Source organism: Python bivittatus, unplaced genomic scaffold (genome assembly GCF_059951505.1).
Source record: "Python bivittatus isolate LINGU-HERP-01145 unplaced genomic scaffold, Pbiv_v1 ctg000700_np1212, whole genome shotgun sequence".
Classification (NCBI taxonomy): Eukaryota; Metazoa; Chordata; class Lepidosauria; order Squamata; family Pythonidae; genus Python; species Python bivittatus.
In genome coordinates, this window is record NW_028277098.1 from 20,110,952 (window position 1) to 20,129,458 (window position 18,507).

General features: G+C 36.9%; 1 protein-coding gene across 1 annotated transcript in view; it reads left to right on the forward strand.

Annotated features, from left to right (window-relative positions):
* The window catches only part of COL11A1 (collagen type XI alpha 1 chain), a 246,369-nt gene extending 228,122 nt beyond the window's left edge, over positions 1–18,247 (forward strand). The window contains exons 63-67 of the mRNA XM_088153779.1: positions 3,083–3,320; positions 9,471–9,583; positions 11,163–11,231; positions 13,567–13,800; positions 15,853–18,247. Coding sequence (XP_088009905.1) covers positions 3,083–3,320; positions 9,471–9,583; positions 11,163–11,231; positions 13,567–13,800; positions 15,853–15,999 — 801 coding nt within the window. The 3' untranslated portion in view covers positions 16,000–18,247. The remainder of the gene's footprint in view (positions 1–3,082; positions 3,321–9,470; positions 9,584–11,162; positions 11,232–13,566; positions 13,801–15,852) is intronic.
* Positions 18,248–18,507: the final 260 nt, after the last annotated feature.

Consider the following 18,507-nt stretch of genomic DNA (forward strand, 5'->3'; position numbering starts at 1 on the left):
AATATACTTTTTTTTTAGATTTTTTATCCCGCCTTTATTATTTTTATAAATAACTCAAGGTGGCGAACATACCTAATACTCCTTCCTTCTCCTATTTTCCCCACAATGACAATCCTGTGAGGTGAGTTGGGCTGAGAAAACCTGGCCCAAAGTCACCCAGCTGGCTTTCATGCCTAAGGTGGGAATAGAACTCACAGTCTCCTGGCTTCTAGCCTGGAGCCTTAACCATTAGACTGAACAGGGTCTCTTGTATTTTAGATGTTGAATGCAAGCTATATCCTTTAAACATGAGTGGGAGATTAGGATCTGACTTTGACAGTGCGTGGTTGTCCCCTGATAACATATAAGGAAAACTAAAGCAGGGACTTTTTTAAAAAAGCCAACAACACAATGGATATTTTTGATTATGTACAATAATATCAGGGCTGGATTAAGGCCAGCTGATGCCCTAAGCATAGCCTAGCAAAGGTGGTGTGCTGTAGGTAATCAACTTAAGACTGAAAACTTTTTGTACAACAAATGAGAGAGACTGAAACCATACTTTGATGCAACCTGCAATGGTTCTTTATTGTTATATTCAATTCTAGATGAAAAAGCCAAATATTCTTACGCTTATTAACACTGACATTTTAAACAATAATTAAGATTGATAATATTTATTTTATTGTATTCTCAATGCCTTAAACTAGTTAAGCATTAGAGTGTTAATAATTTTTAATCAACACTGTATAAATACCCTCGTTTCAGAGTAACATAATGCTTTATGTAAGTTTTACAACAATGCAACAAAAAAAAAAAATTTAAAAAGAAACACAGGTGCCCCTCAATGGAAACAAAACTCTCATACTGTGAGAGAGAAACAAATGTGATATCTGGTGACACTTTCAACCAAACTTTTAAACTTTAGTCAAAGAAAACATTTGTTTTTAACAATGCAGATTAAAATCAAACACAGCAGATGGGGCCAATTACCAAAAAAAAATAAATAAATAACTAAAGTTGAATGTGGCAGTGAAAGAATTAGGGGCATGATAGCTAAGGGGGAAAACTCTGTGGTACCTCCCTTCCCTTGGTGCCCTAAGCATGTGCTTATTTTGCTTAATGGTTAATTCAGGCTAAATAATATATAGATAAGAGATATGCCTATACTCTGATTCTGCAGGAATCCAGAGGCAAAAAATACATTGGTAGGCAGCCCCTACCATTTGGGAGATGCTAGAAGAAGGCAGCAAAAATATTAGAGTAGTTAGCTTTCTACCTACATGAGTGGTAAAGAATGTTCTCTTTTGCCCCAGTGCTGAGGAAAGATGCAACTTAATAATTAAAAGGGATATACAAACAGTAAACCAAGAGAGTGACCTGGATAATTTTCCTATACTGGATTTACAAAAGAAGTTTGTTAAAGTTTTGAAGACTCTCGACAGAAGAGACAAAGAATTTTTTAAAAACTCTGTAATCTTATTTGAATGGGCTAAAGATTAAGTGTTAGAAGTAAAAGGAAGGAATATAAAGTTGGTTTATTTGATCAAGGTTATCATAGATGTGTTTTATTTCTGGTAACCCTTAATGGACTGTTGCTGACACCAGGACTGAAATGATGATGCTTTATGGATTTCTTTATAGATATGGGAAGAAGAGATCATTTGTTGTATTTTAAGAGGAGGTGATAAGTTACTAAAATTGTTTATACTTGTTGTGATGAGGTGGAAAGTCACTTCTTTATATATTTCTTTTCTTTTTCTTTACTATATTTTTACTTTTCTTTCTTTTCTATTTCTCTTTCTATTTTTTCCTTTTTTTCTTGTCTGCACCTTCTACTCTTTCTTTCTATTCTTCTATGTTCTTTTTTTTAGTTTGTATTATTTTTTATTATTGTAATTATAATCTTTAATAAAATTACTATTTAAAAAAATGAAAATCTTACCAATAAAACTGCAGGGACTAGTCCAGGCAGTCCCCAGGAGTCAAGACTGACTCAAAGGAATGCACATACACACAAAATAGTCACTTTACAGTGGCAAAAAAAACAAACAAACTCCTGCCTGTTCTTCCCACTCCAAAAAACAAAGGATTTGTTTTTGGTTGGGTGGGACACCAATAAAAATAGGTTTGTTTTCTTCAGCTCACTTGGATTATATGCCAAAATTAAAAGGATCGTCTCACTTCCATATTTCTCTCTCCTAGCCATACGAAGCCTTTGATAGCCGGAGAATGTAGCTAGTTTGGACATCCCTATACTTCCTAGCTATTAAAAGTTGGACATAGGCCAAGAGTTAGCCAAAGTTGGTGCCTTTCTTTTATGACTTGTAGTGCTTGTTATACGAGCAAATCACAGAAGGGAGAACCTATTCCCTGCTGAAGAGATTTGAGCAAGAGGATCCTCCATGGTAGAAATGTTTCCCTTTTATGTTAATATATAATGTTAAGCAAATATGGGAAGCTTTTTACTTCTTCTGCCTATATATAGTCACCCTCTACCAGAGTACCTTTTTTTTTTTATCCGCACTCAATCGTAACCGATTCTGCAGCGACTGCATGGACCAGTCCCTGCAGTTTTCACAGCAAGGTGTTTTCAGAAGTGGTTTGCCATTGCCTCCTCCCTAGAGCGGAGCCCAGCTGGTGGGTGCAGGAAGGCGGGGTTTCCGTTGCTTCGCGTCTTTTTCGGACATATGCGACTTCTGCGTTACCGGCAACTGGTCCCGTCTCCCGTACAAGGCACCACCAGCATTTTTCCTCCCACTGGGGTGAGAGTACCCATTTATCTACTCACAGTTGCTTTCTGTAATTATTTCAAAAATTAAATGCAGTATTAATTGCCACTCATCTGCCTTCTTCTTGAGGAGCACCTGGGCCTGGGTTTCTTAAAAACTGTATGACATTTCTAGTTGGACAGACTTTTATTTGTATATTACATATGTGTTTGTTTATAATAATTTCATGATGCAACAATTTTGTTTTTCATGAAAGTTTCATTTTCCCTTCCTAAGTCCATCTGAATCTCTAAGGTTCTTCAGTCAAATATTGTGGTTATTCGTATTACTTTTAAACATGGAATGAAAAGTTACTGGTTTTATGTTCCCAGGGGCCTCCAGGTGAGGTTATTCAACCTTTGCCAATCCAGTCATCCAAAAAATCCAAAAGATCCATAGATGCCAAGCTATCTGATGCAGAAGATTACACTGATGGAATGGAAGAGATCTTTGGCTCTCTGAGTTCTCTGAAACAAGATATTGAACATATGAAATACCCAATGGGGACTCAGAACAACCCAGCTCGAACATGCAAGGATCTGCAGCTTTGTCACCCAGATTTTCCAGATGGTAGGCTAATATTACCTCATAAAAGCAAATATGCTGAAATTCTGATCATTTATTCTAGTTATATCAGCTATAGTATACCCTACTAGTTTTCCATTGTCCATATCATGTGTTTATTGAGTCCTATTTGAAGATGTATGTTAGAAGCCAACTTTGGAACTACAGCAAACTGTGTTACTTTAATTACATTACCTTGAGTTTGGTAGTTTATCTATAGCATAAATAACTTCAGAGGATCAAAATGTTTGTAAGTACCTGAAACATACCCACATTTTTGCTTTAAAAATATAAAATATTGCTTTAGATTTATACAGAAATGCATTAGTAATATTTCTGGCATATAGTAGCAGTAAATGAAGAGTTTCACTATTTCAGTTTTTCTGGTTTCATATTTTTCTTATTACACACAAAAATGCTCCTCTCATTAAATCATTGTTCCTCTATAAAATGGAATAAAACACCATGCTCTTTATGCATCACACATATTAATTTTGCATCTGGGCTAAAACTCTAGCAGAAACCCTCCTGTTAGCCCCACTAGGCAGACCAGACTACAAAATCCACTCCACAGGAGGGCTAAAACTACTTTTATTGAGATTGGCTATAATAGCAGAATCTTGCAAGTCTGGTTATGCTGTACCTCCACCTCCTTCTTATAGTTCAGTAAATTAGAGAGACATCTGTCTGAGCCACTTCTGAATGTTATCTGGACATTCTGGACTTTAAAAAAATGCTTCAACCCCCTTTGCCTAGGTAATGGTTCCTGCATATTTCCAATCAGGGTCATCTTCCTTACTCTCTACATCATCCATAGCTGAGATGATTTTGACAGGAGCTTTGCCTTCAACATGTATGTGTGAAACCAATCCTCCTGCTTCCCCCTCAATTCTTTTCTAACCAATATAGCAGTTGAATCATACAGAACTTGGTTCATTCCTTCTTTCTACAAAGCTGGGCATTATTGCTTATTTTGAGTTTATTTTTATTAGAATATCATGTCTTGATGAGTACTGGAGATTGTCACCCTACCCTAAATTCCTGTTGTGGAAGCAAATTGCCACCTATTGACATTATTTGTGTTTATTGTGTTTGACTGTGGGACACTAAGTCAAATTTTATATCTATTGTCAAAGATTCACAAAACAAGCCTAAAGGAATTGATCTTTGCATTTATGAAATCTGATGGCTACCATATCTTCAGATACATACGAGAGGGTTTTGTCCTCAAAGATGGCAAGTCATCTCACTAATTCTTTGAAGAAAAGCAGAGAGAAATGGGAGCTCAGCAGATGAGGCTGCTGAGTTTTTAAATCATCTTCAGGCTTCACCACAGAGACTGCAGCTACTGGATTTGGTACGACTGATAACTATCTCTTCCACCAGTACTGGGTTTGCTGGACACCAAATTTCATTGACATGCCCAGAAAAGTGAAGATTAGGCAGTTCTGGGATCAGCATGTGAGGGAGAGATAATAGGGTTCATCTCAATAGCCACTTCGAGTCAGCAACAGGTATGTTGACATCAATTGTGCTGCCCCCATGGCAGAGCTTTGCTGTGCCTCAGCAGTGATGCTGGGCAGTGTTGTTCCCCATAGTCTCCTCCTTGTGATATCAGCAACTGAGGCACTTTTCATAGACTGGGAGTTAATTGTTTCATTGGTACCACTGGTATGGCTACATCCCATCACAAAGAATCTCACCAGAATCTTATTCATCTTACTGATCTCCGTATAGAGAGTGACAAGAGGTATAAGATCAGTATTTACTTGAAAAGCACTGTCTAGCCTGCACTCGGGAACAACATCCCCCCAGAGATCTGTTTGGTTCCCGCCCTCGGCTATTCTGAAAATCTTTGAAAAACTGGCTTGGCTCCCAGGCTTGGAATTAGGATAATGGTTGGACCTTATTGGTTTTCTTTTTCTAGTGTCTTGGGTTTGTTTTCTATGGATGTACGCATTTCTTTTCCTTTTCACATATGGTACTTATTTTTAAAATGTAAGCCATCCGGAGTTGTCTGGGAGTCAGGCAGCTTCTAAATACAAATAAATAAATATTTATACTCTCATCTTGGGCTCAGTTTCACTAGGTTCTAAACTGGAGATGCCGTGAGGGAAGTAGAAAAAATATTATCACTCTTTTGAACTATACTACAGAAATGGATGTGAGCTACATCAGTAGCCCTGTTTCCTCCCTGCCTGCCTGCCTGCCTTCCTTCCTTCCTTTACGAAACCAAAATGAGGAGCCCTCTATGCTTTTTCCAGTCTCTAAGCCATTTACTTCTAAGAAAATAGAGACATTATACAAGCTTTAGCAGGAATGATTCAGTTCTGTTTCAGATCCCAGTGAGAATTAACTGAGTATAACGGAGGTAGTATAAAAAAATGTAATGCGCAGCTTCACATAATGCCAGTTCATAAAGAGGATTGCAAACTGGATGTCCTGGGTCACTGTTCAAGCTTCTCCTTGAGTCTGCCAACTAACAAGCCTATTTAAACCTGCATTTCCAGGATGATTAAAAAAAAAAAATGGGGGGGGGGAGTACTGTTTTCTGTTTCCTTATCTGATGTGCTCTTCCCATCCAAACAGCAGACAAATACTGCCAAGCACATCCCCAACTGTATGTCCCCTGTATTAACATCATTCCTGTTTTTAAAAGCAGTGTCTCCCTTTATTGGGCAGACCCGATCTCCAGAGACGCAAGGCTTACCAGAAGCTGGTCATTAACAATGTGACGTATTGGAACTTCAGTTCTTCTTTGAGGAGGAGGAAGTGATCAGGGGAACAAGGCACCCATATGCTAGGTTGTCGTACAATAGGAAATGGTGTTTATGCACAGACTTTGTTTCAGTACAGTAAACCGTCTACACTATTAAGCTTGTTTTCCAGTTCCTTTTATTGCTGAAATCACAGTATGTATTATTCCCATTCATAAGGGTATATCTAGCAGTGATTTCTGCCTTTTATGGACAGGATGAGAATCGTTGTCTTTTCACACCCCTTGTAAAACAAGCTGAATCTGGTGAGGCAGCAACCTGTTGATGAAGGCTAGAGAGGACTGTTATGTAAACATCTCAGCCACAAAGGATCACCAAGTAAACTGGCAAGTTTCCATTATCTTGAAACAGCAGGAGGGAAAAGCTTAGAGTTTAAAAACTGGGGCATAAGATTATGCCCCAGAGTTTGATGGTGTTGATTTCTTTGCACTACAGAGGACAAGTCTTTTTAAGCGTATACAGCTTCATTTTTGCCTGCAACAAAGAATCTAATGTGTTTTGCATCTAAGTGTCAGCCCTCCCAGATAAACCAGACAGGAAACACAACCAGATGAGCTACTTCTACTTTACTGATAGGCTACATTGAAGGTACAAATCTCCTGCTGTCCCTATTTACCACCTGATCAGTTAGGGTGGGTCCTTTCTAAGTTTCTTTCTCTGCCCGTTACTCAGCTGTGGGCTCCTCCCCCTTTTATCTGACCATTCCCTAGGCAGCATCTCTTTACCCCATCTTCCAAGGTCATTCTTACATTCCATTACACTAAGAGTCTTCCACTAAATAAGCTGTTGGACTATGGGAAAAGAGACAAGAACTTTTCAGACAGAGACACACTGTTGTCCAAATTTATTGTTACAGTGCTTTTCAAGGAAATAATTTGTGCTTATCTTTATTATATACAGTGGTCTTAGCTTAACAAGAGAGAGAGATTTCCGTACAGAGCCTTTTAGTTTCTTAACTCTCTTATTTGCTCTCTCCCTTATTCACACAGGTGTTTATTATCACACCCTTGATAATAGTTGCTCCCTTAGATAGCTTCTTTAAGTATTCTCCCTTCTGGGCTTCCTTTTAGCCTAAAGGGAAAGAGAGGAGAAGGGGGGAAAAGTATTCCTGAGCCTTTTGGAAAGTCAGCATGTTGGTCAAGCTTCCCCAGCTCGCTCTTTCCAAATACCACAGTCTTTTCCATCAGCGAGTCCACTCTGTGGACCCCCCCCCATTTTTTTTTTATCTTGTTTGCTTCTGCTGGGTCATCAGCTGCAGATTTCTCCTTTCTCCAAGTATCCTTTCTCCAATGATTCCTTGATATACCCAGTACTTCCAGTCCACCTAGCAGAAACACAACACCAACAACTTCCTCCATCGCCTAACAGATCTGCCCTTTCATATATTTTCACCCTGAAGGCAGATGTGCCTGCTCACAGGTATTTTAATTAGGCAAGAAGCTTCTGGGTATATACATGACTTTTTGTATAGAGTTGGCAAATAGATACAAGTGTGGCAAATTGGTCCCAAGGTAGAAATTTCTTGTCTATCAGGACAGCTCACTTGCCACATAAACCTACTCCATATGGGGATATATATCTAGAGAGCCAGAATTTACTGCTAAGTTCTGTTGTGAAGCCTAATGCTCAGTAGGACTAATTTTGAAAGCTGTACAAGCTTGTATCTGTACCTCAGTAAAGTCTGTCGATGGTGTTGTCTCAATTAACGGGGAAGTCTTTTGAAGTTGTAGCTGCCTCAAATCTATAGTAACTGACTTTCAAGGTAGTATTCCCTGTAGTAGTAACTTCTGTTCTGAGAGCATCTGCACTATAAGTTCTGAGCTGTAAGCTTTATATAGACAAAGTATCAATGCAAACTGAACTTTTCTCCAAAAATGGCTAGGGATTTTCTTCTGAATGACCTGCCTAATTTCTCCTCCTTTCTGTCACGAGTTGGAACGTTCTTTATGCAAATTGGCTGCCCAGTGAGCTGTAGCCTTTATATCACATTAATTAAGCTTTCCAGATGTACATCATCTTTTTGTACACTTTGATGGATCAAAAAGGAAAGCCTACCTCCATCTCAGTGTTTCTTGGGTTAGGCTGGAACACTATTTATGTATGTTATCAGTTACACATTTGCCTCTGTTGAAATAAGTGAAGCATATTCTTTCAACATCAGCAGGTTTTTCTAAAGGTCTATCTTACCTGATCTCTATAGATCAGTATCTTCATCCCCATGCTCTTTCACATTACTGGCTTGAAATCGGAGCAAAACACATGTGTGGTTTGGCACGGCAATGTTGTCATCAGTTTTAGTCTAGCAAGGACCACTACTCACCCAGAGTTTCATTCAGCAAGATTACATTGAAGAAGAACAGGTTGTTGACCTGTAACTGTCATTCTTCAAAAGGTCATCTGAATTCACACGATCTGCCTTCCTTCTCCTCTTTAGATGCCTGTTTTGGTGGCTATTCTTAGTTCTAGGATTGCTGTCGTAGATGTCGGTGCAGGCTTAGAACCTTTATCTGTGAATGCACAGATGACCAGTGAAAGAATGATAGTTACAGGTAAATAGCCTGTCCTTACTGTCATTATATACAGCTTATTGTTACATTTTAAACATAGTAAGAATTTGATAGCCTTGAGGTGGAATTGAAGAGTTATGTCACTTGCCATATAAAATGAAGAGCTTGCATCTGCAATCATTACTGCATAATAACGAAAGTAGTTTATAAAACTTTTCTTGTTGCATAGTATAGTCTTATATATTGATGTCCTCAAAACATTTTGATAACCTTTAAGGAATAATCTCATACATCTTAGGCTGACTCAGACATTAAATGAAACAGCTAGTGCATTCTTGCTGTGGTGATGCCACTTCTGATTAAAGAAGTAATATGATTGTTTATTTCCCAATGTCAAAATTTTCCATCTGTAAAAAAAAACAAAAAACAAGTACATCAGAGATATTTACTCACTGTCTTCTCTTTTTCCACATTCAAGAGGATCATTACGGGGGCTGAACCGTATTTTTAAACATGTATATTATTTCTTGTATCTTTTATGTTATGCACATATTACTTGTGTGCACAGAATTCTTCCACCAGTCACATAATTGATATGGATTAAGTCAAGGAAAATTCAGGTCTATTTTCTGCTTATAAGCCTGGTGTGCCTTAGATAAAGTGGTGCTTGTTACCATGTTCATTCACTTTGATATTCCTACTGGGCTCTTAATACCACTACAAAGTTCTGCAAAACATATTATTAAAGTTCCTGAATCAAGACAAATTTCACAATAACATGGGGTAAAGATTATTATGTAAAACAACTCATTTAATTACCAGTTAAGCCTAGGAATAATCAAATAAATGATCTGAGATTTCTTTTTTTATAGGAGAGTATTGGATTGATCCTAACCAAGGATGTTCCGGGGACTCTTTCAAAGTATACTGTAACTTCACAGCTGGCGGGGAAACTTGCATCTATCCAGATAAGAAATCAGAGGGAGTAAGTACCAAAACAGTATTTGTTGCAAATAGTTCCTGCTTGAATCAAGATCATGGCTAAAACAAACAAACAAGCAAAAAGTACTATCCCTTTTTTGCAAACAAACCTTTTTTTACAAGATAATTCCAGTATCGTTTTTACAAAATTGAATCAAAGGAAGATCTGAACCTTCCTCAAATGCTTATTGTCTTGTGGATGATAGCTTGTACTTGTTACTAGTGCCATTTTTTTCATGACCATGATAGTTTTGCAGCTATTTTTTTTTAAAAAAATTATTAATATTTTTTAAAAGAAAAAAGAGCAAACACGCAAGCAAAAAAAGAAAAGGAAAAGGAAACAATGAATTGGTACCGAAATATATACATGGACAAAAGAATTCCCAGGATTATACAGTTAGTGTTCAGAACATTTTTTACTAGAAAAAACATTAAATTACATTTAAATATATTAAATTATTTTAACAATGAAAACAAGAATCTAAATCCCTGAGCTGACTGCCAAAGTCTCCATTGTTAGTTCATTATGCAGCTATTTTTAATTTTGTATTAGCACTTGGTATGAGTTTTGGAAGAAGAAAATATTTTGTAAAGTTCTTTTTCTTATGTTTTCATACCTTTCTTACCAGGTACCTTTCTTATCTGACTTGATTAACTATGCTTTTTCAAAAAAGCAACCACATAAATGTATATATTTAAACCTTATTTTTCTTAAAAGAAACATTGAAATGTATTTCCATACTTTGTTGAACCAAGAATTATGTCAGGTAAAAATCTAAATTCTGATCTGCACATTTGTCTAGGAAATCTGCACATTTGCCCATTTATCCGGTATTAGCATTTATGGAAATGAGATTATACTTTTTGGATTGTTGATCATCATGGTGAGGTATTGTCCAGCCATAATGCATTTCTTTGAAGCAAGTAACTAGACTTAGATAGCTCTTTGATCTGCTCCAGCATGGATTCTCTTCTGTTTTGAACATACTATCAGATACCAAATAATCAAATCAAACGTAACGGCATCTCAGAGTGCATTAGACTTAGAACAGGGTATAAATCCTGTCAAATAAGTAAAAGCAGCTATTAGCATTCACAAACAAGGAGCAAATTTATAAGTCCTAAGAACTTGCAGAAAGTCCCCCTTTCAGACACTGAATATGCTGATACCTGTAATCTCTTTCTCTCTCCTAGTTGTTAATGGTCCATTCCTCTGCCTCACAAGAAGATACAACTGACAGTTAGAATACCAAAATCCTAGTATTTGAAGGGAGCAAAATACCATCTGGGCTAAATCTATGCCAAAGACTGCATGCAGAATCCCTACCCATGGATCTGCCTGAACAATCCAATTAATGTATTTAGTTATTTAATATGTTATCTGAGAACCTGATATAATTTTCTCTGTACAACTCTAAATATAATTAGAACTAGGCACACAGCCCAGGCTTTTTTCTTTCTTTTTTTTCTTTTTTCATTTTTTAAAAGATATTAATTTAGCAGTGTTTATGTAAATCTCAGCTAATTCCCACTCATTTCTTGCTGATATAATTAACACTCATGATTTCTTTCCTCCCTCACAGTTTAGAATTTCATCGTGGCCAAAGGAAAATCCAGGAACCTGGTTTAGTGAATTTAAGAGAGGCAAATTGGTAAATTACCCTTTCTTTTTTACATTAGAATTAGTATGCAACCTAAGTGCACAAATCCAGTAAAGTTATCCGGAAACAAGCTTTGCTTTTTACAAGACACAATGTGTTGCATATAGTAGTGGCATTTGCTTGGATTTCAGTGTGGAGAGCTTGAGCACAAAGATATTCTAGGCATCATGCATCTTCAGGTGCAGAAATAGGCCTGTTATTTTCTCTTGATTCTGAATACTAAAGTAGAGCAAAATATATACAGGAAACACTCTGGGAATATGTAAGTGGATTTTTTTTTTTTTTACTTTTTTCTTTCTTGCATTTAGTATTTACTTACCACTGATTTTTAGCTTTTGTCAAGGGCTTGGGGCAGATAAGAGATCTTCAGGCTTGGGTTTTAGATCAGGAGCAAGCAAATATTTTCTAGTCAAGTTGTTATAGTCCCCAAGGAGTTATCCATTGGGGGCATGTAGCAAGTGAAACTAAAGCAAGTAGTGGGTGGGATCATAAGAAAAAATGAGCATCAACACCTATCTCCTTCCTTCCTTCCTCCCTCCCTCCCTCCCTTGCTGTGAGGAGAGGACAGAAAATTCAGAAATGATCTCTTGCAGAGGGCCAGGTGAAGTTATGCAAAGAACCACATATTGTTACCCTTACTTTACAGAATACATTACACATTAGAGGGATAAATCCTGAGAATTCTTCTTTCTGCCTCTCAAAAACATTTTGCATGACAGCTAAAATGTCCAAAGCATGTTACCTTTTTCCATGCACTAAGATTTCAAAGGACTCACATTTAGACTAGAAATGAATAAAACTTCCTGTTTCTAGTCCAGCTGATTTTCCATTGGGTACAGTGAATCCACTGCCTCAGGCAGAAGATATCTACGCCTAAAGATATCAGGAAAGAGAGGCAAATTGTTATTTAATTAGTTGTTATTGTATTTTTATGGGTGGGAATATATGCTTGTGGGATTTTCATGTATCAAAATAATTTGGTTGCCTTTGGATACTATATACCTTCGCATGAGTAGCAAAGGAGGTACCATTTGCTGCTCAACTTCAGGCAGCTTGTGTCCATGCCAGTACCATATGTTTTTGGTCTTAATCTGTACCATCCAATTTCTGCAACAGTCTGCAGTTGGGGTTTTTTTAAAATCTATCTATCTAATTAATTTTTGATAGTCAGTTTTTCCTAACCTATGAATCTTTATCTAAGCAAAAAGTAATAGTGACCAAGTTAGAAAAGTGAATGTCTGAATCTAAAGGATAATTGTGTTCAAAGTCTGTAAAATATGGCTCAAGAAAGAATTCTACCCCATCCCTCATTTAAATCTTCATCATGAACATACATATTAAAATGGCCTCACCCCTTGAAAACTCTCTTCTTCTTTTTTTTCTTTTGAAAACCTTCCCAAATGTTTCAATTTGTAGGTGAAAATTACATTGCTATTGTGACCTGAGGAAATATATATTTTATTATCAGACTTAAGTATGTCACTGTAAAGCCTGGATCCAAAGTAACTCTGGACCCACTGTGGCTGTTTTTCAAGTGCCATGATAAATGAAAACATGGTTCCTTCTGTCCTATGCTGGAACCTTTAATATAACATCCTGAAATTAATTATACAGCTGACTACTTTTGAGCTCTTCTTTAGTGATACTTACTTCACCATAACTAGATTGAATTCTGAACTCTGGCTCATGCCATATATAGTGCTGGTAGCTACTTGATTTGCCTACCATGTACTCAGAGAGTTATCTAGAGCAGAGATTCTGTTCCTACAGTGCAGAAATGGGTAAGTACACTTCCATCCGTTACGTTCATTAAGTAATGGATGATGTAAGGCTCTTCCTGTGCTTAGAAAACCTAATTATTATCTTTATTATAAAGTATAAGTTTTATTCATATATCTGCATATGCCTGCATAGACCTTCTGCTTCATGATATTTCAATAGAGGAAAGCATGTGACTGGTCTTCTTCATGTGGGAAAGCAGATAACTCAAGCAAGCAACAGAGTTAACTAAGAATTTAAACTGTGTCCTTGGAAGTATGTTGTTTGCACAAGGTTATCACATATTGTTTGTAATGGTTTTCAGCTTCTAATAATAATAGGCAGACTCAATGCATAATCATATAGCTTTGCATAAAGAAAATATCTTTATTGATTCATTGCCTAACTGCGTTCTTAATGGGACAACAAACAGGCTTATGTCAGCTGATTTATAAGAGGCCAGTTAATGTCTTTTGCTGTTGCATATTATCTTGTTTTGCACTTTGAAGAACAAGTTTATATATACCTGTTTATGAACTTGCCTTTTTTGTTGTTTTAACCTCCTTAGCTTTCTTATGTGGATGCTGAAGGCAATTCTATCAACATGGTCCAAATGACATTCCTTAAACTACTGAGTGCCTCTGCTCGACAAAACTTCACTTACAACTGTCATCAGTCAGTAGCATGGTATGATGTCTCTTCTGACAGCTATGACAAAGCATTGAGGTTCTTAGGGTCAAACGATGAAGAAATGTCTTATGACAACAATCCTTACATCAAAGTGCTTCATGATGGCTGTGCAGTAAGTATAAGCCTTGGACATTTTTTCTTGCTTTCGTAGGGAAGGTGAGCTTAGTATTCAAATGACTTCAGTTTAATGCCTCTCTTACACACATCTGTTTCTTTCTAAGCATATTCTTTCATTTTTGTACCTTGTTCTTCACAGTATCAGTCTATTTAAAAAATAACCCTGTAGAAGAGGGGAAAAAAAGTAATCCATAATGTGAGGCAAATGAAAGACAAAAACTATCAGACAATGTACTCCTCTAAATGTGTTGACAAGGGAAGCCACTAGAGGAAAAAGTAGAGATTGGAGATAGCAAATGGAAAACATTTGTACTTCCTAATGTACTGCAAAAGAAAAAAAAAATGAATAACAATAATCTTGCAAATGAAATATCCCTTTGCACACTTTAATATAACTTGTGTCTAAAACAGATAATAGAAGTAAAAGCAGTGCCAAACTGTCTTATTTAAAAATAAAACAAGTTTTCTATCTTCATTTCTGATGAGCTACTGTTTGAATTGGCACTGGAATCTGATAGTGATAGAATGATATTAAAGAAAGAATGTCTTAGAAGTTTCACAAATACTGAAGCGTTACTCATGTAATCTTGACAATCTCCATTGTATTACACAGTTTCATTTCTGTCTTGGAACTGCTTCTTTGACATCCAAATATTGAATTAGGATATGTAGTGAGAAATGTAAGGTAGGAAAAGGCAGACGCACAGGTACAAAATAGGTGGTACCTAGTATAGCACTAATACTTGTGAGAAGGTTCTGGGCATCCTGTAGACCACAGATTAAGCAAAAGCCAACAGGGTGCTATAGCTACCAAAAGAGGCAATGCATTCTTGGACTGAATCACCAGAGGTTTGGGTTGAGATCACCAGAAGTGATAGTTCTACACTGTGCTGCACTGGTCAAATTACACCTAGAATACTGTCTCCAGTTCTAGTCCCTGCAACACAAGAAGGATGAGAAAGTGGGAAAGAGTACAAGGAAGAGCAAGAAATATGGTGAGGGGCTTGGAGTTTAAATCCTATGAAGAACTGTTAAAGGAACTAGGTATGTTTAGTCTAAAGAAGAGAAGGCAGGGAACCTTAGCAGTATTCAAATGCTTGAAGGTCTGTGGCAGGGAAAAGGGTATGGATTTATTCTCCACCATACCCAAGGGGATAGGAGAAGACCTAATGAATGGAAGTTTTATAGAGGGAGTTCCAAGCTCAGACTAAAGAGCACTTTTCTGGCTGTGAGAGCTATTAAGCAGTGGAACAGCCTGTCTCCTGGAGTCATGGGTGCTCCATCACAGGAGATTTTCAAGCAAAAATTAGTCAGCCATGAGAGCCATTTGTCTGGGATGGTATGAGGATTCCTGCCCTGAGTAGGAGTTCGACTAGAAGATCTCCAAGGTCCTTCCAACTCCATGATTTTGTCATTCTATAATTCTGTGAATTAATTTCCATTTAAATGAGCCATGGTCCTTTTCCCTTACTTTTGCCCCAACCACCCTTAACCATCTTTTTCCTTATCCAACACACTTCCTTTTCTCTTATTGGCAAAAATAGCCAGATATGAAGCAAAGTCCTTCCTTCCCTGTTCCTCAAAGCTAGTTCAGAGTTAGACAACACGTTGTTCCTTACATGATGATTTTTGACACAGTATCTAACCCTCATTACTAGTCTGACAAGTGAACCAGCAATGATAAATACAGATAATTATATTCACCTGGATTGTTCTCTGAAGTACCTTGTGGAGTTGCTATATTTTGGAAACTAAATCCAGTCAAGATGCAAACTGCCATTTCAATTTAAATGCATAAGAAATAGTCAATAGCTTCCCCAACTATTTATTAAGTGGATTTCTGAGACCTCTGAAATTCATATCTGCTTTTTCAAATTCAATTGTCGCTATATTCTTGGTCTTGTTTTTCATCAAGAATTATTTCCTAAAGAACCTCATTGACTATGCTACCACCTCCTTAGACAAACATAGACAATCTAAGACCATTCTGATCTTTACTGCATCAACCAATATATTAATTGAAATCTGTTATGTTTTTTTTTTACAGTCAAGAAAAGGCTACGCAAAGACTGTTATTGAAATCAGTACTCCCAAAATTGGCCAAGTGCCTATCTTTGATGTGATGATTAATGACTTTGGTGATCAAAATCAGAAGTTTGGATTTGAAGTGGGTTCAGTCTGTTTCCTTGGTTAAGTTTAGAGCAAAGAGAAAATCTACAAGAAGAAAAATGTACTAGGTGTCACCATACCAATTCACTTGTGTCATGTGCAAGTTTTAAGTAAGAATGGAATAGATAACATGTTTCACCAAATATGTATGTCTTCTTTAGAAAAACCCACTGCCCTTTTTGGAGCAGAATCACATGACTTAAATTTATTTGGCAAATGATGAATGATCCTGTATCAGAGACAGGCAAGTTCATGTTACGAATGTCCTCTACCAGCTTATCCTTCTTCACCCACCTATGTTCCCTTTTATTTTTTGGTGCTGTAAAATTGAATGGTGCTCCCTTTTTACAACGTAAGAGGTGCTAAGAAGATATGTTTAATAAATTGTAATTATTCTGTGTACAGTACAGTGCTGTCCTGTGTCTGTTTCTAAAACTTGCATGCATCCCTGAATTGCAACTGGCTGTTACCTTATACTAATCTCAAAATTACATTTCAGTACTGTGTATGTATTATGAAAAATAAAGCTGTAATTTCCAATGAAGTCCCACTCCATATTTTTCTGATTAATATTATTATAATATACCCTCTTTGTATATATTGATCTCTAGAGTTATGTTATTTGAAGTCAGTGACAAAACCTCAGGTGGCAAAACTGGAAGCAAAGGAGTAGCACAATTTTCTGCTTGTACTACCTTGCAATAACGAATTCCAAGAAGGATTGGAAGGGCCAGTTGAGATACTCCCCCATGATGCCATACCTCATTTCAAGACATAAATTGCATTTTGGTGGTGCTGATTTTTCATGTTGGAATCGGAAATGTGTCTTGGCAAAATAAATGTGCAAAAGATGTGAAGGAAAGTCCCTTCTGAGGTAACCCTGTAGCTATAGCACAAGTTCTTCCTACTGTATTCTCACAATGTTGGGAGTTATGGGCCAAATGGAAGGATAACATTGCTGTGGTTCATTCTACAATAAAAGTCTTGCCTTCCCCCCAGACTGGAGCAATGCTGATATTTAGAAAAGGAGCAGCATGGATACCATGTCTGTGGCTGCATCTTCAATATTACCAGAGCTGAGGGACGAAGTTTATCCATTTCTGTCTGCCAAATCTTTTATAGAAGGTCAGAAGGGGCCCTTGAGTATAATAAATTAATTTCAGTAATATAATTAATTAGTCTATAATTAATGACTAATTGAAACTCACTGATTATTTTTTTTCAGATGGATATGAAAACTAGATTCTGCACAATTATTTATGAACTGTGCTACTCCAGTGATCTTTCCGGAATGTTTGCTAGGTAGATCTAAATTATATATGAGCAGTACCTGTATTTGACACACTAACTTCTAGTTTTTATTCTGTCTATTCTGTCAGTGTCATTGTTTACTTCTGTAACTTCAGGGCAAAGACTCTTGCCCCTATTCAGGAGATTTTTTTCCCCCTTGGGCATCTCCTGATGCCCAAGAAAAGAAAGAAAAAAAGAATAGAGCTTTCAGTTTTAAAGTATGTCTAGCATTGCCATTTATTGTATCAAATGTGTAACTACATGTCTACCAGAATTCTGAATGTGCAAATGTTAGTGCATATCAATGTTTCTCCATTGGTCACGTTAAAGATATTGGTAGATCAGATGAAGGTATTTATGTCCTGGCCACTTGGCTAACTAAAGCAAGTGCCACGTCGCAGATGATGAATATAGTCAGTTCAGCAGGGCCTCAAATGTAACTCCCTCAGATGCTGGATTTATATCGCTGGAATCTATTTGCTCTCCCAGCACAGAAGATACAAGAGTGTAAACTTAAATCTGCTCAGGTAGCCTTCTTGCTGAATTGTGGCAAATAAGTCTAGGTCATGTGATTCTACCTAGTTGCCAAGCAACCTATGAGGAAATTGCTATCTATGAAGCTTATTTTTTGACTCAAGCAGTTACAATTTGCAATCTTATTTTTTCCTGGCCTCAAGGAATTTTGTTTTTCTGGGTGCTCAAACATAGACATTAACTTAACACAGATCCTTTTGTACTTATTTCTCATAATATATGTAAGACTTGAAAAATATTTGTTACTATTTCTTATATAAATCTGTTTAAATTAATTGATACCAGATTCCACTAGCTCATTTTCAGCTGTTTTTAAGCATGCAAACATTTTATATGTAAAAGAGATTTCAAAGTCAACATTTTACTGTTTGGAATTCCTCTTCTAAAACCAAAGTTTGTTAACTGTCACCTCAAAGACAAAATAATATACATTTTATTAATAAAATCGATTCCTGTCTCCATGGACTGATCATTCTGTTTCTTAATCCTACAGGAAGTGCTGTATAATTTTCAGTAACACAATTATATTCTGGCTGTAGATAATCCATCACATAAACCATGGAATACAGATCAAAGCCTCTCGTAAATATTCAGGTCAAAATCCTCATAAATGGAGGGGGGCATGCTAAATCAATTTTGATTTCCCAAATGTCACCTTCAGAAGGGATTGTTATTTATTGTTGATGAAGTTGGCTAATGTGGGACTTCC